Source organism: Odontesthes bonariensis, chromosome 13 (assembly GCF_027942865.1).
Source record: "Odontesthes bonariensis isolate fOdoBon6 chromosome 13, fOdoBon6.hap1, whole genome shotgun sequence".
In the NCBI taxonomy this organism is placed as follows: Eukaryota; Metazoa; Chordata; class Actinopteri; order Atheriniformes; family Atherinopsidae; genus Odontesthes; species Odontesthes bonariensis.
The window spans coordinates 38,771,308-38,792,831 of NC_134518.1; the positions used below are offsets into that span (position 1 = coordinate 38,771,308).

Below are 21,524 nucleotides of genomic sequence, written 5' to 3' on the forward strand. Positions count from 1 at the left end.
TTATTTCACTCAACTTGTAGATGAAAGTGAATCATTTTAAATACAATAACAGTTTTAGCACCTTATTTTTTGATGGTTTCATGGACATGCGGTTAGGGTTAGACAGCAGAGCCAGAGGGTTAGGGTTAGGGTTGGGGTTAGACAGCAGAGCCAGAGGTAGACTGAGGGATGAATCCTTAGAATGGCATTGTGATGGCCACCGGTGAGTCTCACTGCAGATCTCTGCTGCTCCCCTCATCAGCTTCACTGCAGAGTTTGACCGGGACAAGCGGGACTGGATGGAGGCGCTGCAGGAGGCGATCGCAGAGACGCTGTCGGATTACGAGGTGGCTGAGAAGATCTGGTCTAACCGATCCAACAGGATGTGTGCAGACTGCAAGGCCCTGAACCCGGACTGGGCCTCCATCAACCTATGTGTGGTCATCTGCAAGAACTGTGCAGGTAGGACTCTCAGGACTTCAGACATCCAGAGGAAGTCGGCTGATATTTTATCACATTTGGTTTCAATTAACTGGATTTACCTGATTTCAGGTACTGTCAGATACACTGCTGAGCCAAAAGTATGTGGACAGTATGGTTGTGTGAGGTCTGGTGGGTCTCCCACCTGACCAGGACAGTGTCCAGAACCAGCCTGATTTGGGTCGAACACAACAGAGACACTTTAATTCCTCTTTAGAGGCCTTAGATATGAAACACAGAGCATCACTGCAGTTCACACACCTGCCTGAGAATACGGATACAGACACGAACCACCGCAGGTGAAACCATGGCAGAGGCTGTGTTGGGCCCTCAAACTACACGGGTTCCATAAACCTGATGGGGGGAGGGAGAAGCAGTTTGATGTTTGGAGAAGTTTCCATGAAATAAGAAAACCTCCTCTGAGCTGATGGAGACCCACCTGTTGTATATCACCTCAGACTAAACTAAGAGCATTTGGGTAGGGAAACCCTAACCCTAACCTAACCCTGTAGGGTAACCCCAACCCTAACCCTACTCTGTGCATTTGGGTGGGGTAACCCCAACCCTAACCCTGACCCTATTCTGGGCATTTGGGTAGGGTAACCCTAACCTAACCCTGACCCTGTAGGATAAACCTGATCCTAACCCTGTAGGGTAACCCCAACCCTGACCCTGACCCTGTAGGGTAACCCCAACCCTAACCTAACCCTGTAGAGTAACCCCAACCCTGACCCTGTAGGGTAACCCCAACCCTGATCCTGTAGGGTAACCCCAACCCTGATCCTGTAGGGTAACCCCAACCCTAACCCTACTCTGAGCATTTGGGTGGGGTAACCCCAACCCTAACCCTGATCCTGTAGGGTAACCCCAACCCTAACCCTACTCTGAGCATTTGGGTCGGGTAACCTTAACCCTAACCCTGACCCTATTCTGGGCATTTGGGTAGGGTAACCCTAACCTAACCCTGACCCTGTAGGATAAACCTGATCCTAACCCTGTAGGGTAACCCCAACCCTGACCCTGACCCTGTAGGGTAACCCCAACCCTGACCCTGACCCTGTAGGGTAACCCCAACCCTAACCTAACCCTGTAGAGTAACCCCAACCCTGACCCTGTAGGGTAACCCCAACCCTAACCTAACCCTGTAGGGTAACCCCAACCCTAACCTAACCCTGTAGAGTAACCCCAACCCTGACCCTGTAGGGTAACCCCAACCCTAACCCTACTCTGCGCATTTGGGTAGGGCAGGGGTTTTCAAATTCATTGAATGTGAGCCTCCCCTTGGAGTAGGTAAAGATAACCAAGCCCCCCCCCCCCCCCCCCCCCCCCCCCCCCCCAGGTTCCTACAGTAAATGCATCTTTCTTTTGTGTTCCTAGAATGGTGTGTTTCAAAAACAACTGATAATACATGTATTTTTTTTAATTGTATTTCTTTTAACAAAGTAGCCTACATTCATAAAAAAAGGCTTATTCATAAAATGTCCATCCAAATATTTCCATCTTAGAGGAAACATCACGAACAGAGGGAACAGAGGGCCTAAAATTGAACTGTCATTAGAACAAATTCATAAACGATCGTTTTCAACAGCAGACTAAACAGTGTCCAACTTAACTCATGTCAACAGGAGACGTCAACTGAAATAATGATAATAATAATAGGCCTAATAATAATAAAGATAGACGTCAACATATTCCATATTCTGATTTACTTTTTAGGCTAATTATACACAATTTAAACCTGTTGCTATTTTAACAACTCAATGCGAACAATGCGGACGCGCCTTTGATGCGCACAGCTGTTCAATGCGGGGTTGTACAGAAGACAGAAACAGCCGCAAGTCATCTTGTACTTGTAGCCTTGACCGGTAATTGTTTTTGATCAGGGTGAGAGCAGAAAACCCACATTCACACAGGTAAGTGGAGGTGAAGGGGATCAGGACTCTCATGGCTTTGGCGGACACATGGGGAAACTCGCTCTCGACACTCAACCAGAATCGCGTAATCGGCATTTCCACCAGTCTCTGTTTCAAGTCCACATTTGAGCTGAGCTCAACAAGAGCCTCCTCCTCTTGTATGCTCAGATCATCTCGGACTGTAGGTGGGAATGAGAAGGGGTTTCTGACCCACTGGTTTCCCAGTGGCTCCTCTCCGAAATACTGTCCGAACTGGTCGCGCAGCCCGCTCAGATGCGCGCTGATGACCTGTTTCACAGAGCTGAGCGGCAGCGCTGTCTTCTCCAGCGCATCCTCCAATGTTGGGAACATTTCAACAGAGCCCCTTCCAATACGGGCACGCCACACATCCAGCTTCTTCCTGAAGCTGGACACTTGGTCGTGTGCCGTATAAACATTGCACTCTTTGCCCTGGAGAGAAGTATTCAGGGTGTTGATCCGCTCGAAAATGTCAGACAGATATGCCAACAGCGCGAGCCAGTTCATGTCTTCCAGATGTTTTGCGAGAGGGGAGTTAATCTCGGTGAGGAAGAGGTAGACTTCTTCTCGCAACTCGCAGAGCCTGGTGAGGACTTTTCCCCGAGAGAGCCACCTCACCTCGGAATGCAGGAGCAGTTGCTTGAATTGAGCGCCCATTTCATCGCACAGGATTTTAAACAGGCGTGCGTTTAAGGCTCGTGATTTAATTGTGTTCACAATTTTCACTGCATTATCCAGAACCGCACGCAATTCGTTGGGCATCGTTTTTGCTGCTAAAGCCTGGCGATGAATGATGCAGTGTTTCCAAACAGCGGCAGGGGCAACGGTCTGCACTTGTTTCACAAGACCGCTGTGACGGCCGGTCATGGCCCTTGCCCCATCCGTGCATATGCCACAACACCGACTCCACTCAAGGCCTTCGGCCTGGTAAAAATCATTCAGCGCCTTGAAAAGTTCATCTGCTGTTGTGCGGGCAGGGAGGGGAACGCAAAACAAAAAATCTTCGCGCACACTTTGCTCTTCAATAAACCTGACGTACACCATCAATTGAGCGCAGTGTGCAACGTCAGTGGACTCATCCAGTTGAATGGCGTGGATGGGGCTTTTGCGAACACTGTTCACCACCTGCTCTTTGACATCGTAAGCCATGTCGGATATTCGTCGCTGGATGGTGTTGTCAGACATTGGGATCGTGTCAAGTTTAGCTGCAGCTGCTTCTCCCAGCATCACTGAACACATATCTCTAGCTGCAGGGAGCAAAAAAGTTTCTCCATCAGTATGGGGCTTGCCTGCCTTCGCTATATGGAGAGCAGCTCGATAAGATGCCTCAGTTGCCTTAGCGTTAGTGGTGCCAAACGAAAGCATTACCGCTTTTTGTGATCTAAATTCATCAAGTTTCCTCTGAAAAAACTCCAGTGGCTTGTCAACTAAAGTCGTGTGTTTAGTTTCTACATGACGGCGCAGTTTACATGGCCGCATACTGTCATTTGCCAATGTCTCTTTACACACAACACATTGCGGCAGAGGTGCGCTCTCAGAACCAGACCACGTAAACCCTAATTTTAAATATTCAGGATCGTATTTCCTACGTTTTTTGGGGGGCTCCTCCCTTTCTGCTGACTTCTGTTGTGGTATCAGAAAACGACGCATTTTTCACTAGTCCTGCTTATTCACACACGGAAGCACGAACAATCAGTCTACTGAGATGTTGACAGAAACCGTTATATTTTTTCGCGGGTTTCGCGGGCTCGCGCGCCTCCCCTGCGACTCTTTGGCGCCCCCCAGGGGAGGCGCGCCTCACCTATTGAAAACCACTGGGGTAGGGTAACCCTAACCCTAACCTAACCCTATTCTGGGTTAGGTTAGGAACCCTTTAGGGTAACCCTAACCCTAACTCTTACCCACCCCTAACCCACACTGTAAACTCTGTGTGTGCAGGGCAGCACCGAGGTCTGGGGACGATGGTCTCTAAAGTTCAGAGTCTGAAACTCGACACCAGTGTTTGGAGCAACGAGATCGTCCAGGTAGGACCAGAGTCATCTTATCCATCCATCCATCCATCCATCCATCCATCCATCTCTCCTTCCATCCATCCATCTATCCATCCATCCATCTCTCCTTCCATCCATCCATCTCTCCTTCCATCCATCCATCCATCCATCCATCCATCCATCTCTCCTTCCATCCATCCATCCATCTCTCCTTCCTTCCATCCATCCATCCATCCATCCATCTCTCCTTCCTTCCATCCATCCATCCATCCATCCATCCATCCATCCATCCATTCATCCATCCATCTCTCCTTCCATCCATCCATCCATCCATCCACCCATCCATCTCTCCTTCCATCCATCCATCCATCCATCCATCTCTCCATTTCTCCTTCCATCCATCCGTTTCTCCTTCCTTCCATCCATCCATCTATCTCTCCATCCATCCATCTATCTATTCATCCATCCATCTATCCATCCATCCATCTCTCCTTCCATCCATCCATCCATCCATCCATCTCTCCTTCCATCCATCCATCCATCCATCCACCCATCCATCTCTCCTTCCATCCATCCATCCATCCATCCATCTCTCCATTTCTCCTTCCATCCATCCGTTTCTCCTTCTTTCCATCCATCCATCTATCTCTCCATCCATCCATCTATCTATTCATCCATCCATCTATCCACCCATCCATCCATCCATCTTTCAATCTAGCCATCCACCCATCCATCTCTCCTTCCATCCCTCCATCCATCCATCCATCCATCCATCCATCTTTCAATCTAGCCATCCACCCATCCATCTCTCCTTCCATCCATCCATCCATCCATCCATCCATCCATCCATCCATCTATCCACCCATCCATCTATCCATCTTTCAATCTATATATCCTTCCATCCATCTTTCAATCTATCCATCCATCCATCTTTCAATCTATCTATCCATCCTTCCACCCACCCTTCCATCCATCCATCCATCCATCTTTCAATTTATCCATCTATCCATCGTTCAATCTATCTATCTATCTATCTATCTATCCACCCACCCATCCATCCATCTATCCATCTATCCATCTATCCACGCTGCACTGTTTTGGTCAAGACTTGGAGCTTTCCCAAGATCTGGACCAGGACCATGTGGAAACCTCACCTGGTCCTGGTTCAGTGGGTTAGCTGGTCACCTGGTCCTGGTTCAGAGTCCAGTCCAGATACTGGACTGTAGCAGAGCTCAGCTCACCACAGAGGGGTTAGGGCAGAGCTGTTTGCTTCAGTTTGTATGTACGTGTGGTCAGCTGTTCATCATGCTGGGTAACGACCGGGCCAACGACTTCTGGGCGGCCCGTCTGTCCGTGTCCGAGGAGCTGGACTGCGGCGCCGTGCCCGAGCAGAGGAGGGAGTTCATCACGCAGAAGTACAGAGAGGGCCGGTTCCGCCTGGCCCACCCGGCATTCAGCAGCCACGAGGAGCTGCTCAAGGTGACCGACGGGGGGGGTTTGTATGGCATGTATGATGTCACAGAGAGGCTCCACACGCCAACAACATGCCAACAACACTCCAACAACACGTCAACAACACGCCAACAACACGCCAACAACACTCCAACAACACACCAACAAAAGTCCAACAACACGCCAACAACACGCCAACAACACGCCAGCAACACGCCAACAACACTCCAACAACACACCAACAAAAGTCCAACAACACACCAACAACACTCCAACAACATGCCAACAACACGCCAACAACAACACACCAACAAAAGTCCAACAACATGCCAAAAACATGCCAACAACACGCCAGCAACACGCCAACAACACGCCAACAACACGCCAAAAACATGCCAACAATACATTAGCAACACGCCAACAACACGCCAACAACACGCCAACAACACTCCAACAACACGCCAACAACACTCCAGCAACACTCCAACAACACGCCAACAACACGCCAACAACACTCCAACAACACGCCAACAACACTCCAACAACACGCCAATAACATGCCAATAATACACTAGCAACACGCCAACAACACGCCAGCAACACGCCAACAACACTCCAACAACACGCCAACAACACGCCAACAACACTCCAACAACACGCCAACAACACGCCAACAACACGCCAATAATACACCAGCAACACGCCAACAACACGCCAGCAACACGCCAACAACACGCCAACAACACTCCAACAACACGCCAACAACACTCCAACAACAACACGCCAACAACACACCAACAACACGCCAACAACACACCAACAACACGCCAGCAACACGCTAAAAACATGCCAACAATACACTAGCAACACGCCAACAACACGCCAACAACACACCAACAACACGCCAGCAACACGCTAAAAACACGCCAACAATACACTAGCAACACGCCAACAACACGCCAACAACACTCCAACAACACGCCAACAACACTCCAACAACACACCAACAACACGCCAACAACACACCAACAACACGCCAACAACACGCCAACAACACGCCAACAACACTCCAACAACACTCCAACAACACGCCAACAACACGCCAACAACACGCCAACAACACTCCAACAACACGCCAACAACACACCAACAACACACCAACAACACGCCAGCAACACGCTAAAAACATGCCAACAATACACTAGCAACACGCCAACAACACGCCAACAACACACCAACAACACGCCAGCAACACGCTAAAAACACGCCAACAATACACTAGCAACACGCCAACAACACGCCAACAACACCCCAACAACACGCCAACAACACTCCAACAACACTCCAACAACACACCAACAACACGCCAACAACACGCCAACAACACACCAACAACACGCCAACAACACGCCAACAACACTCCAACAACACGCCAACAACACTCCAACAACACTCCAACAACACTCCAACAACACGCCAACAACACGCCAACAACACTCCAACAACACGCCAAAGTTCATGTTTCTAAATATCCAGATAAAAACTCCTTTTAACTCTCTGCTCATTTCTGTTTGATATTCTAATAAACTAATAAACCCCAGAATGCACTGGGCTGTGACCTCATCAGAGGACAGCGGCCACAGGTGTGTTTGCTGACCAGGTGTGTGTCTCCAACAGGTCCTCTGCACCGCCGTCTCTGAGCAGACGCTCCTGAAGACCGTCACTCAGATCTTCTCGGAGGCTGAGTCAGCCGATGGCTGCCGGCAGCATCAGGAGCCGCCGGGTCGCAGCGGCGCCTCAGGTCAGGACTCACCTGTTCTGGGTAAACGTAGACCCAAGCAGCTGCTGATGAAAGATGGCCGACTCTGTTTTCTGTTTTCTCTCTCTTCCTGCGAGGCGTTAAAGCAGGGCTCAGTAATACGGAGTTTGTTTACCATGCAATACACACCCCAAAGCTGTAGGGGGAGCTCCGTAGAAAATAGGCGACAGTCTAGCCAGACTGTCGTAAACCCACCAGAGGCAATTTACGGTTTATTTTTCAAGACGCTGGCAGAGAGTTGGAGAAGTAGAGATGCTTAACTCGAATCTTTTGGGCAATCCGGGCTGATTGGATCATTTCGAGGAGGGGATTTGAGTTATAGGGACCACTTGAATCACTTGAGTCACTTATTAAAAAAAAAAAAAAAAACCTTTCTGCCGTTTAGTGGCTATGCGCCTCGCCTTTTTTTGTCCCATTTATCAATTCATTTTGATAAATCAAAGAGCAGCCTACGGCTACAAGTTCATTCATTTATTTTTGTCAAGTAATAATTCAATGCCATTTTATCTGAAAGCCAGACACAACAGCTAGTGTGTGCATTTACACAGCGACAAATGTGGTAGCATTAGGTGAGGCAATGCTGAGTTTAGACCTACAAGTAAACAACATGGAATGATCTTGCCCTCCCTATATCACTAAATGATTATATTTCAACGACTGTACAAGATGCATGAAGCCACGCTAACCGAGTCTGTAGCTGCCTGTAGCTGCCTGTAGCTGCCTGTAGCTGCCGACTGGGCGCTCGCTCGTCAAGTCATGAGACAGAATCGAAACTTAAAAAGCTCCGAGTTGGCATGGATTCGCTACTTGCCCGTCTGACCGCTGAATCGCTGGCTCTGAGTGACTCAGCGGTCAGACGGGCAAGTAGCGGTGGTTCTGCCATCACGATATCTATTACAAACTATATTACAACTCTAGAAGCTAACCGCATTCAATTTAGCCGTCGACAGCTAATGGAGAGGGTGTGTCTCTCAGGCTACCTGGCTCGGCTCAGAGCCCTTTACGACCTGCCGTGAAGCAGTAGTTCTCGGCTCTCGTGTGTCACAAGACTTCCAGAGCTAAACAAAGCACGCGGCGCCACAGGCAAAGTTTTTCGGGCTAGGACCACCAGATGGAGATGGAAATGTCACCGTTTTCATCGGAACGGGTCAGCCAAGCAATTTTATGACCATGAAAAAGTTGCATAGCATGTCTTTAACTCTTCTGTCCTCTGTTCAGATCCCAGCGTCTATGATGAGATCATGCAGCCCGTCCTTCACTCCGGTTTCCTGTACAAGTCTGGTTCTGCCAACCGAGGAACGCTGACCAGAAAAACCCGAGAAGGTGGGAAGAGGGAGGTCAGGACTCTGTCCTCACTATGACCCGAAGAATAGAAACAGAGAACTTCTGTAATCTGCCCACATGGTTCATGTTGAAAAGCTTCTACAGAAAAATCCTGATCAAGTCCTGATCCAGACTCATTTCTTCCCTTTAACCCTTAAAAGGATAGTTCGCCTCTTAAACATTATTTAAACATAATAAACATTTATGAAATAAACATAATTTATGAAAGCTCACAAAACCCCCTATGATGCAAAAAATTATTGGACAACACGTTCCTTGGGGGAGGCACTGGAGAGTGCTCCTCCGGGAGACTCCCTCTTCCTGCTGGGGGACTTCAATGCTCACGTGGGCAATGACTTTGAGACCTGGAGGGGCGTGATTGGGAGGAACGGCCCCCCCGATCTGAATCAGAGTGGTGTTTTGTTGTTGGACTTCTGTGCTCGTCACGGATTGTCCATAACGAACACCATGTTCAGGCATAAGGGTGTCCATATGTGCACTTGGCACCAGGACACCCTAGGCCGCAGCTCGATGATCGACTTTGTGGTCGTATCGTCGGACTTGCGGCCGTATGTTCTGGAGACTCGGGTGAAGAGAGGGGCTGAGCTGTAAACGGATCACCACCTGGTGGTGAGTTGGCTCCGCTGGTGGGGGAGGAAGCCGGTCAGACCTGGCAGGCCCAAACGTATCGTGAGGGTCTGTTGGGAACGGCTGGCGGAATCCCCTGTAAGGAGGAGTTTCAACTCCCACCTCCAGCAGAGCTTCAACCATGTCCCGGGGGAGGTGGGGGACATTGAGCCCGAATGGGCCATGTTCCGTGCCTCCATTGTTGAGGCGGCCGACCGGAGCTGTGGCCGTAAGGTGGTCGGTGCCTGTCGTGGCGGCAATCCCCGAACCCGCTGGTGGACACCAGTGGTGAGGGAGGCCGTCAGGCTGAAGAAGGAGTCCTATCGGGCCTTTTTGGCCAGTGGGGCTCTGGAAGCAGCTGATGGGTACCGACAGGCCAAGCGGAACGCGGCCTCGGCGGTTGCTGAGGCAAAAACTCGGGCTTGGGAGGAGTTCGGGGAGGCCATGGAGAACGACTTCCGGACGGCCTCGAGGAGTTTCTGGTCCACCATCCGGCGGCTCAGGGGGGGGAAGCGGTGCACCGTCAACACCGTGTATGGTGAGGGCGGGGCTCTGCTGACTTCAACTAGGGACGTCGTGAGTCGGTGGGGGGAATACTTCGAGGGCCTCCTCAATCCTACCGACACGCCTTCCGATGAGGAAGCAGAGTTGGGGAGCTCGGACGTGGGGCCTCCCATTTCTGGGGCTGAGGTTGCCGAGGTGGTCAAAAAACTCCTCGGTGGCCCCGGGGGGTGGATGAGGTCCGTCCTGAGTTCCTCAAGGCTCTGGATGTTGTGGGGCTGTCTTGGTTGTCACGCCTCTGCAGCATCGCGTGGACATCGGGGGCAGTGCCTCTGGACTGGCAGATCGGGGTGGTGGTCCCCCTCTTTAAAAAGGGGGACCGGAGGGTGTGTTCCAACTATAGGGGGATCACACTCCTCAGCCTCCCTGGTAAGGTCTATTCGGGGGTACTGGAGTATAGTCGAATCTCGGATTCAGGAGGTGCGGTGTGGTTTTCGTCCTGGCCGTGGAACAGTGGACCAGCTCTATACCCTCCGCAGGATCCTGGAGGGTGCATGGGAGTTCGCCCAACCGGTCTACATGTGTTTTGTGGACTTGGAGAAGGCGTTCGACCGTGTCCCTCGGGGACTCGTGTGGGGGATGCTCCGGGAGTATGGAGTGCCGGACTCCTTGATATGGGCTGTTCGGTCTCTGTATGACCGGTGTCAGAGTTTGGTCCGCATTGCCGGCAGTAAGTCGGACATGTTTCCTGTGAGGGTTGGACTCCGTCAGGGCTGCCCTTTGTCACCGATTCTGTTCATAATTTTTATGGACAGAATTTCTAGGCGCAGCCAGGGCGTTGAGGGGGTCCGGTTTGGCGACCTCAGAATCGGGTCTCTGCTTTTTGCGGATGATGTGGTTCTGTTAGCGTCGCTCAGGATTCAGTTCTGAACCTTTTCTGTCAGGTTGGAGGGTTCTGATGTCAGATGGAAGCTGTGCGAGCAACAGAACCTGAACCTCCTTTTCTCTGTTTTCAGACTTCCAGAAGTTCTGGTGCTCGGTGGACCGGTCCCTGATCCTGTACGAGTCGGACCGCTCGGCCGAGCCCTGCATGCAGATCAGCGTTAGAGACATCATGTGTCTGGGAGTCAGTCGACCCGACTCCTCCAACAACAACAACGGATTCATCGACAGGTTCTGCCTCTACGACCCGATACCATCTGGCTCCCGGGTCGGTTCTGTAGCTGACGGTTCTGCTCTGTCTGTCCGACAGGTTCCGCTACACCTTTGAGTTGTATCTGACCTCAGAGAAACTTTATCAGTTTGGGCTGGAGACCGCCGACGCCCTGCACAGCTGGACCAAGGCCATCGGAAAGGTGTGAACCCGACCAGAACCCGGTTCTGGATCCGTGTAGAACCCAGAGTAGAACCGACCCAGATGTTACCCAGATGTTACTGTGTGCTCTGATCTCCCTGACATTCAGGAGGGTCTGTTGGAAATGTTCTGATGGACTCTTTGAACATTTCAACATTTTAAACTTCTTGTTATTTTCAGGACTTTAAATATGTTCTGATCCATTGGAGCAGCTTTGTTCTGGAGATATTGATGAATTATTGATCCCGTCTGTTCTTTGTGTAATTTATATTTTATCTTTAAAAAGTAAATTTTTCCTAGAGATACTGAAACTTGTGTTCCGAAATGGTTCTGTTGAGATGACCAGTCATGAACTGGTCAGAACCGTTGAGATAAACGTGAACTGAAACGTTCTGTTAGTTCCTGGTTGAAGCTTTATTTATCAGAGCTGTCATGGCCGTGCTGGTGTGACCCAACATTAACACCAACCCTAACCGCCTTGTTGTTGGTCGTCAGGCCGCCACGCCGCTCAGCTGCCACTGCCTGCTAACCCGGGAGTTTGAGCGGGTCGGGCTCCTGCGGTACCGGGCCATGTTGGACCCTCAGCAGTGGAAGGAGGCGTACTTCGTCCTGCAGAAGTCCAACCTCTTCATCTGCCCCCGAACCGACGGAGCGGCCGAGGACATCATCAACCTGAACCGCCTGCAGGAGCTGAGTCAGTGTCCGGGTCCTGGTTCTGGTTCTGGTCTGCAGAACCACCACGTGAGATTGATCCAGTATCTGTTTGTGTTGCAGGCATCACCTCAGAGGGCGAGAACCAAGAGAAGAAAGACATCCTGGTGCTGGTGGAGAAGGGCAGGTGAGCAGGTGTTGCTCTGATGGGGCAGTTTGTGGGTTCATGTTCCGCAGATGTTTCACAGATGTTTCGCAGATGTTCCACAGATGTTTCACAGATGTTCCGCAGAGGTTTCACAGATGTTCCGCAGATGTTTCACAGATGTTTCTCAGATGTCCCACAGATGTTTCACAGATGTTTCTCAGAGGTTTCACAGATGTTCCGCAGAGGTTTCACAGATGTTTCTCAGATGTCCCACAGATGTTTCACAGATGTTTCTCAGATGTCCCACAGATATTTCACAGATGTTCCTCAGATGTTTCACAGATGTTTCTCAGATGTCCCACAGATGTTTCACAGATGTTTCACAGATGTTTCTCAGATGTTCTACAGATGTTCCGCAGATGTTTCACAGATGTCCCACAGATGTTTCACAGATGTTTCACAGATGTTTCTCAGATGTCCCACAGATGTTTCGCAGATGTTCCTCAGATGTTTCTCAGATGTTTCACAGATGTTCTACAGATGTTTCTCAGATGTTCTACAGATGTTCCGCAGATGTTTCACAGATGTTTCTCAGATGTCCCACAGATGTTTCACAGATGTTTCTCAGATGTCCCACAGATGTTTCACAGATGTTCCGCAGATGTTTCACAGATGTTTCTCAGATGTCCCACAGATGTTTCTCAGATGTCCCACAGATGTTTCGCAGATGTTCCTCAGATGTTTCACAGATGTTCTACAGATGTTTCTCAGATGTTTCACAGATGTTGATCACCTTCATCATGTGGCCCCTCAGGACTCTCCACCTGCAGGGTGTTGGGCGGACCGATTTCTCTCTGTGGCACTCGGACATCCAGCGGGCGGCCGGCGGAAAAGGAAACACTCTGAGGGAGCAGCAGATGAGCAGAAACGACATCCCCATCATCGTGGACAGCTGCATCGCCTTCATCACGCAGTACGGTGAGCAGGTGTAGAGGGCGGAGCCACGCTAACCTCAGGTGTAGCTAACCTCGGGTGTAGCTAACCTCGGGTGTAGCTAACCTCAGGTGTAGCTAACCTCGGGTGTAGCTAACCTCGGGTGTAGCTAACCTCGGGTGACTCACCCGGACTTTCCTTGTGATGAAGCTCCCGGTTCTGGTCTTCTGCAGGTTTGGGCCACGAGGGGATATACAGGAAGAACGGAGCCAAATCCAGGATCCGACTGCTGATGGAGGAGTTCCGTAAAGACGCTCGAAACGTCAAACTGCGGATCGGAGACCACTTCATCGAGGACGTGACCGATGTCCTCAAGAGGTTCTTCAGAGAGGTCGACGACCCCATCTTCATAGCCGAGCTGCACCCGTTGTGGCAGGCGGCTGCAAGTGAGTCCTCCGGTTCAGAGTTCTCTAAGATCGTCCCGGTTCAGAGTTCTTTAAGATCGTCCCGGTTCAGAGTTCTTTAAGATCTTACTGGTTCAGAGTTCTCTAAGATCGTCCCGGTTCAGAGTTCTCTAAGATCGTCCCGGTTCAGAGTTCTTTAAGATCGTCCCGGTTCAGAGTTCTTTAAGATCGTCCCGGTTCAGAGTTCTCTAAGATCGTCCCGGTTCAGAGTTCTTTAAGATCGTCCCGGTTCAGAGTTCTTTAAGATCGTCCCGGTTCAGAGTTCTCTAAGATCGTCCCGGTTCAGAGTTCTCTAAGATCGTCCCGGTTCAGAGTTCTCTAAGATCGTCCCGGTTCAGAGTTCTCTAAGATCGTCCCCGTTCAGAGTTCTCTAAGATCGTCCCGGTTCAGAGTTCTCTAAGATCGTCCCGGTTCAGAGTTCTTTAAGATCTTACTGGTTCAGAGTTCTCTAAGATCGTCCCGGTTCAGAGTTCTCTAAGATCGTCCCGGTTCAGAGTTCTCTAAGATCGTCCCGGTTCAGAGTTCTTTAAGATCGTCCCGGTTCAGAGTTCTCTAAGATCGTCCCGGTTCAGAGTTCTCTAAGATCGTCCCGGTTCAGAGTTCTCTAAGATCGTCCCGGTTCAGAGTTCTCTAAGATCGTCCCGGTTCAGGGTTCACTAAGATCGTCCCGGTTCAGAGTTCTCTAAGATCGTCCCGGTTCAGAGTTCACTAAGATCGTCCCGGTTCAGAGTTCACTAAGATCGTACTGGTTCAGAGTTCTCTAAAGGGACAGTTCACCTCTTTTGACATGAAGCTGTGTAACATCCCATATCAGCAACATCATTTATGAACATCTTCTTACCCCCTGCTGCGTCCTGTGAGCAGAGTTCCAGCCTCGTTTGGGTGTTGATGAAGGTAGTCCGGCTAAAAGATGATGGATGGATGGATACTAAAATGTTCCTATATGAGGAACAATGTTTCTGACTTTGTTTTCCGTTCCGTTCAGAAATCCTTCAGAAGTGTCTGAGGTTGGACCGCTACAAAGAAATCATCCGGAGTCTTCCCCGAGTGAACCGGATGACTCTGGCTGCGCTCATCGGCCACCTGTACAGGTGAGCTGCCCCCCCACAGCAGCAGCATTAGCATTAGCATTAGCAGCTCTACAGTAACTCCCATCCTCTCTTTCAGGGTCCAGAAGTGTGCCGGCCTGAACCAGATGTGCACCAAGAACCTGTCGCTGCTGTTCGCTCCGAGCCTGTTCCAGACGGACGGGAAAGGTGAGCATGAGGTGAAGATCGTGGAGGACCTGATAGACAACTACCTGTACGTCTTTGAGGTGAGTAAACTCCATGGAGATACGTTTCTACAAACCAAACTCCCTGCTGACCTGTGGAGGCGTTTCAGATCGATGAGGAGCATCAGACCCAGATCGAGCTGGAAATCAGCCTCATCACCACCTGGAAGGACACTAAGGTACAGACCAGCTGGGGGGCGGGGTTAAAAAAAGGTAATAATCAGTAAAAGGTACCCGAGGCCTTCCTCAGAACGACGAGGGAGAGAATCCTCCAGGGAAACCAGGAAATAATCTGTCCTCACTGTCCATGTGAAACTGTCATGTTCCCAGGGAAGGCAAACTGTCATGTGATCACCTAGGGAAGGCAAACTGTCATGTGATCACAAAGGGAAGGTAAACTGTCATGTGATCACCCAGGGAAGGCAAACAGTCATGTGATCACAAAGGGAAGGCAAACTGTCATGTGATCACCCAGGGAAGGTAAACTGTCATGTGATCACCCAGGGAAGGTAAACTGTCATGTGATCACCCAGGGAAGGCAAACTGTCATGTGATCACCTAGGGAAGGCAAACTGTCATGTGATCACCTAGGGAAGGTAAACTGTCATGTGATCACCTAGGGAAGGCAAACTGTCATGTGATCACCTAGGGAAGGTAAACTGTCATGTGATCACCCAGGGAAGGCAAACTGTCATGTGAACACCTAGGGAAGGTAAACTGTCATGTGATCACCCAGGGAAGGTAAACTGTCATGTGATCACCTAGGGAAGGCAAACTGTCATGTGATCACCTAGGGAAGGTAAACTGTCATGTGATCACCCAGGGAAGGCAAACTGTCATGTGATCACCTAGGGAAGGTAAACTGTCATGTGATCACCTAGGGAAGGCAAACTGTCATGTGATCACCCAGGGAAGGCAAACTGTCATGTGATCACCTAGGGAAGGCAAACTGTCATGTGATCACCTAGGGAAGCTAAACTGTCATGTGATCACCTAGGGAAGGCAAACTGTCATGTGATCACCTAGGGAAGGTAAACTGTCATGTGATCACCCAGGGAAGGCAAACTGTCATGTGAACACCTAGGGAAGGTAAACTGTCATGTGATCACCCAGGGAAGGTAAACTGTCATGTGATCACCTAGGGAAGGCAAACTGTCATGTGATCACCTAGGGAAGGTAAACTGTCATGTGATCACCCAGGGAAGGTAAACTGTCATGTGATCACAAAGGGAAGGTAAACTGTCATGTGATCACACAGGGAAGGTAAACTGTCATGTGATCACCTAGGGAAGGCAAACTGTCATGTGATCACCCAGGGAAGGCAAACTGTCATGTGATCACCCAGGGAAGGTAAACTGTCATGTGATCACCCAGGGAAGGTAAACTGTCATGTGATCACCCAGGGAAGGCAAACTGTCATGTGATCACCTAGGGAAGGTAAACTGTCATGTGATCACCTAGGGAAGGCAAACAGTCATGTGATCACAAAGGGAAGGCAAACTGTCATGTGATCACAAAGGGAAGGCAAACAGTCATGTGATCACAAAGGGAAGGCAAACAGTCATGTGATCACAAAGGGAAGGTAAACTGTCATGTGATCACCCAGGGAAGGTAAACTGTCATGTGATCACAAAGGGAAGGCAAACTGTCATGTGATCACCCAGGGAAGGTAAACTGTCATGTGATCACCTAGGGAAGGTAAACTGTCATGTGATCACCTAGGGAAGAAAACAGTCATGTGATCACCCAGGGAAGGCAAACTGTCATGTGATGACCCAGGTAAGGTAAACTGTCATGTGATCACCCAGGGAAGGTAAACTGTCATGTGATCACCCAGGGAAGGCAAACTGTCATGTGATCACCCAGGGAAGGCAAACTGTCATGTGATCACCCAGGGAAGGTAAACTGTCATGTGATCACCTAGGGAAGGTAAACTGTCATGTGATCACCTAGGGAAGAAAACAGTCATGTGATCACCCAGGGAAGGCAAACTGTCATGTGATGACCCAGGTAAGGTAAACTGTCATGTGATCACCTAGGGAAGGTAAACTGTCATGTGATCACCTAGGGAAGGGAAACTGTCATGTGATCACCTAGGGAAGGGAAACTGTCATGTGATCACCTAGGGAAGGCAAACTGTCATGTGATCACACAGGGAAGGCAAACTGTCATGTGATCACCTAGGGAAGGCAAACTGTCATGTGATCACCCAGGGAAGGCAAACTGTCATGTGATCACCTAGGGAAGGCAAACTGTCATGTGATCACCCAGGGAAGGTAAACTGTCATGTGATCACCTAGGGAAGGTAAACTGTCATGTGATCACCCAGGGAAGGCAAACTGTCATGTGATCACCCAGGGAAGGCAAACAGTCATGTGATCACAAAGGGAAGGCAAACTGTCATGTGATCACCCAGGGAAGGTAAACTGTCATGTGATCACCTAGGGAAGGCAAACAGTCATGTGATCACAAAGGGAAGGCAAACTGTCATGTGATCACCTAGGGAAGGTAAACTGTCATGTGATCACAAAGGGAAGGTAAACTGTCATGTGATCACCCAGGGAAGGCAAACAGTCATGTGATCACAAAGGGAAGGCAAACTGTCATGTGATCACCTAGGGAAGGCAAACTGTCATGTGATCACCTAGGGAAGGCAAACAGTCATGTGATCACCCAGGGAAGGCAAACTGTCATGTGATCACCCAGGGAAGGCAAACTGTCATGTGATCACCCAGGGAAGGCAAACTGTCATGTGATCACCCAGGGAAGGTAAACTGTCATGTGATCACCTAGGGAAGAAAACAGTCATGTGATCACCTAGGGAAGGCAAACTGTCATGTGATCACCCAGGGAAGGTAAACAGTCATGTGATCACCAAGGGAAGGGAAACTGTCATGTGATCACAAAGGGAAGGTAAACTGTCATGTGATCACCCAGGGAAGGCAAACTGTCATGTGATCACCTAGGGAAGGCAAACTGTCATGTGATCACCCAGGGAAGGTAAACTGTCATGTGATCACCCAGGGAAGGTAAACTGTCATGTGATCACCTAGGGAAGAAAACAGTCATGTGATCACCTAGGGAAGGCAAACTGTCATGTGATCACCCAGGGAAGGTAAACAGTCATGTGATCACCAAGGGAAGGGAAACTGTCATGTGATCACAAAGGGAAGGTAAACTGTCATGTGATCACCCAGGGAAGGCAAACTGTCATGTGATCACCTAGGGAAGGCAAACTGTCATGTGATCACCCAGGGAAGGTAAACTGTCATGTGATCACCCAGGGAAGGTAAACTGTCATGTGATCACAAAGGGAAGGTAAACTGTCATGTGATCACAAAGGGAAGGTAAACTGTCATGTGATCACCCAGGGAAGGTAAACTGTCATGTGATCACCTAGGGAAGGTAAACTGTCATGTGATCACAAAGGGAAGGTAAACTGTCATGTGATCACAAAGGGAAGGTAAACTGTCATGTGATCACCTAGGGAAGGTAAACTGTCATGTGATCACCTAGGGAAGGTAAACTGTCATGTGATCACCCAGGGAAGGTAAACAGTCATGTGATCACCCAGGGAAGGTAAACTGTCATGTGATCACCCAGGGAAGGTAAACTGTCATGTGATCACCTAGGGAAGGTAAACTGTCATGTGATCACCTAGGGAAGGTAAACTGTCATGTGATCACCTAGGGAAGGTAAACTGTCATGTGATCACCCAGGGAAGGTAAACTGTCATGTGATCACCTAGGGAAGGTAAACTGTCATGTGATCACCTAGGGAAGGTAAACTGTCATGTGATCACCTAGGGAAGGTAAACTGTCATGTGATCACAAAGGGAAGGTAAACTGTCATGTGATCACAAAGGGAAGGTAAACTGTCATGTGATCACCTAGGGAAGGTAAACTGTCATGTGATCACCCAGGGAAGGTAAACTGTCATGTGATCACCTAGGGAAGGTAAACTGTCATGTGATCACCTAGGGAAGGTAAACTGTCATGTGATCACCTAGGGAAGGTAAACTGTCATGTGATCACCCAGGGAAGGCAAACTGTCATGTGATCACCTAGGGAAGGTAAACTGTCATGTGATCACAAAGGGAAGGTAAACTGTCATGTGATCACCTAGGGAAGGTAAACTGTCATGTGATCACAAAGGGAAGGTAAACTGTCATGTGATCACCTAGGGAAGGTAAACTGTCATGTGATCACCCAGGGAAGGTAAACTGTCATGTGATCACCTAGGGAAGGTAAACTGTCATGTGATCACAAAGGGAAGGTAAACTGTCATGTGATCACAAAGGGAAGGTAAACTGTCATGTGATCACCTAGGGAAGGTAAACTGTCATGTGATCACAAAGGGAAGGTAAACTGTCATGTGATCACAAAGGGAAGGTAAACTGTCATGTGATCACCTAGGGAAGGTAAACTGTCATGTGATCACCCAGGGAAGGTAAACTGTCATGTGATCACCTAGGGAAGGTAAACTGTCATGTGATCACCTAGGGAAGGTAAACTGTCATGTGATCACCCAGGGAAGGCAAATAGTCATGTGATCACAAAGGGAAGGTAAACTGTCATGTGATCACAAAGGGAAGGTAAACTGTCATGTGATCACCTAGGGAAGGTAAACTGTCATGTGATCACAAAGGGAAGGTAAACTGTCATGTGATCACCTAGGGAAGGTAAACTGTCATGTGATCACAAAGGGAAGGTAAACTGTCATGTGATCACAAAGGGAAGGTAAACTGTCATGTGATCACCTAGGGAAGGTAAACTGTCATGTGATCACAAAGGGAAGGTAAACTGTCATGTGATCACAAAGGGAAGGTAAACTGTCATGTGATCACCTAGGGAAGGTAAACTGTCATGTGATCACCCAGGGAAGGTAAACTGTCATGTGATCACCCAGGGAAGGCAAACTGTCATGTGATCACCTAGGGAAGGTAAACTGTCATGTGATCACCCAGGGAAGGTAAACTGTCATGTGATCACCCAGGGAAGGTAAACTGTCATGTGATCACCCAGGGAAGGTAAACTGTCATGTGATCACCTAGGGAAGGTAAACTGTCATGTGATCACCTAGGGAAGGTAAACTGTCATGTGATCACCTAGGGAAGGTAAACTGTCATGTGATCACTCAGGGAAGGTAAACTGTCATGTGATCACTCAGGGAAGGTAAACTGTCATGTGATCACCCAGGGAAGGTAAACTGTCATGTGATCAACTAGGGAAGGGAAACTGTCATGTGATCACCCAGGGAAGGCAAACTGTCATGTGATCACCCAGGGAAGGTAAACTGTCATGTGATCACCTAGGGAAGGTAAACTGTCATGTGATCACCTAGGGAAGGTAAACTGTCATGTGATCAACTAGGGAAGGGAAACTGTCATGTGATCACCCAGGGAAGGCAAACTGTCATGTGATCACCCAGGGAAGGTAAACTGTCATGTGATCACCTAGGGAAGGTAAACTGTCATGTGATCACAAAGGGAAGGCAAACTGTCATGTGATCACCTAGGGAAGGTAAACTGTCATGTGATCACCTAGGGAAGGTAAACTGTCATGTTATCACCAAGGGAAGGTAAACTGTCATGTGATCACCAAGGGAAGGTAAACTGTCATGTGATCACCTAAGGAAGGTAAACAGTCATGTGATCACCCAGGGAAGGTAAACTGTCATGTGATCACCCAGGGAAGGTAAACTGTCATGTGATCACCCAGGGAAGGTAAACTGTCATGTGATCACTCAGGGAAGGTAAACTGTCATGTGATCACCAAGGGAAGGTAAACTGTCATGTGATCACCTAAGGAAGGTAAACAGTCATGTGATCACCCAGGGAAGGTAAACTGTCATGTGATCACCAAGGGAAGGTAAACTGTCATGTGATCACCAAGGGAAGGTAAACTGTCATGTGATCACCTAGGGAAGGTAAACTGTCATGTTATCACCAAGGGAAGGTAAACTGTCATGTGATCACCAAGGGAAGGTAAACTGTCATGTGATCACCTAAGGAAGGTAAACAGTCATGTGATCACCCAGGGAAGGTAAACTGTCATGTGATCACCCAGGGAAGGTAAACTGTCATGTGATCACCCAGGGAAGGTAAACTGTCATGTGATCACTCAGGGAAGGTAAACTGTCATGTGATCACTCAGGGAAGGTAAACTGTCATGTGATCACAAAGGGAAGGCAAACAGTCATGTGATCACTCAGGGAAGGTAAACAGTCATGTGATCACTCAGGGAAGGTAAACTGTCATGTGATCACAAAGGGAAGGTAAACTGTCATGTGATCACTCAGGGAAGGTAAACTGTCATGTGATCACCCAGGGAAGGTAAACTGTCATGTGATCACCTAGGGAAGGTAAACTGTCATGTGATCACTCAGGGAAGGTAAACTGTCATGTGATCACAAAGGGAAGGTAAACTGTCATGTGATCACTCAGGGAAGGTAAACTGTCATGTGATCACAAAGGGAAGGTAAACTGTCATGTGATCACCTAGGGAAGGTAAACTGTCATGTGATCAACTAGGGAAGGTAAACTGTCATGTGATCACTCAGGGAAGGCAAACTGTCATGTGATCACTCAGGGAAGGTA

General features: G+C 49.1%; 1 protein-coding gene across 1 annotated transcript in view; it reads left to right on the forward strand.

Moving 5' to 3' along the window:
• arap3 (ArfGAP with RhoGAP domain, ankyrin repeat and PH domain 3) overlaps positions 1–21,524 on the forward strand; it is a 106,922-nt gene that overhangs the window by 74,852 nt on the left and 10,546 nt on the right. The window contains exons 12-25 of the mRNA XM_075482058.1: positions 242–441; positions 4,329–4,414; positions 5,678–5,860; positions 7,511–7,634; positions 8,871–8,975; positions 11,120–11,276; positions 11,356–11,458; positions 11,953–12,151; positions 12,232–12,295; positions 13,071–13,234; positions 13,423–13,635; positions 14,639–14,744; positions 14,821–14,968; positions 15,037–15,105. Coding sequence (XP_075338173.1) covers positions 242–441; positions 4,329–4,414; positions 5,678–5,860; positions 7,511–7,634; positions 8,871–8,975; positions 11,120–11,276; positions 11,356–11,458; positions 11,953–12,151; positions 12,232–12,295; positions 13,071–13,234; positions 13,423–13,635; positions 14,639–14,744; positions 14,821–14,968; positions 15,037–15,105 — 1,921 coding nt within the window. The remainder of the gene's footprint in view (positions 1–241; positions 442–4,328; positions 4,415–5,677; positions 5,861–7,510; positions 7,635–8,870; positions 8,976–11,119; positions 11,277–11,355; positions 11,459–11,952; positions 12,152–12,231; positions 12,296–13,070; positions 13,235–13,422; positions 13,636–14,638; positions 14,745–14,820; positions 14,969–15,036; positions 15,106–21,524) is intronic.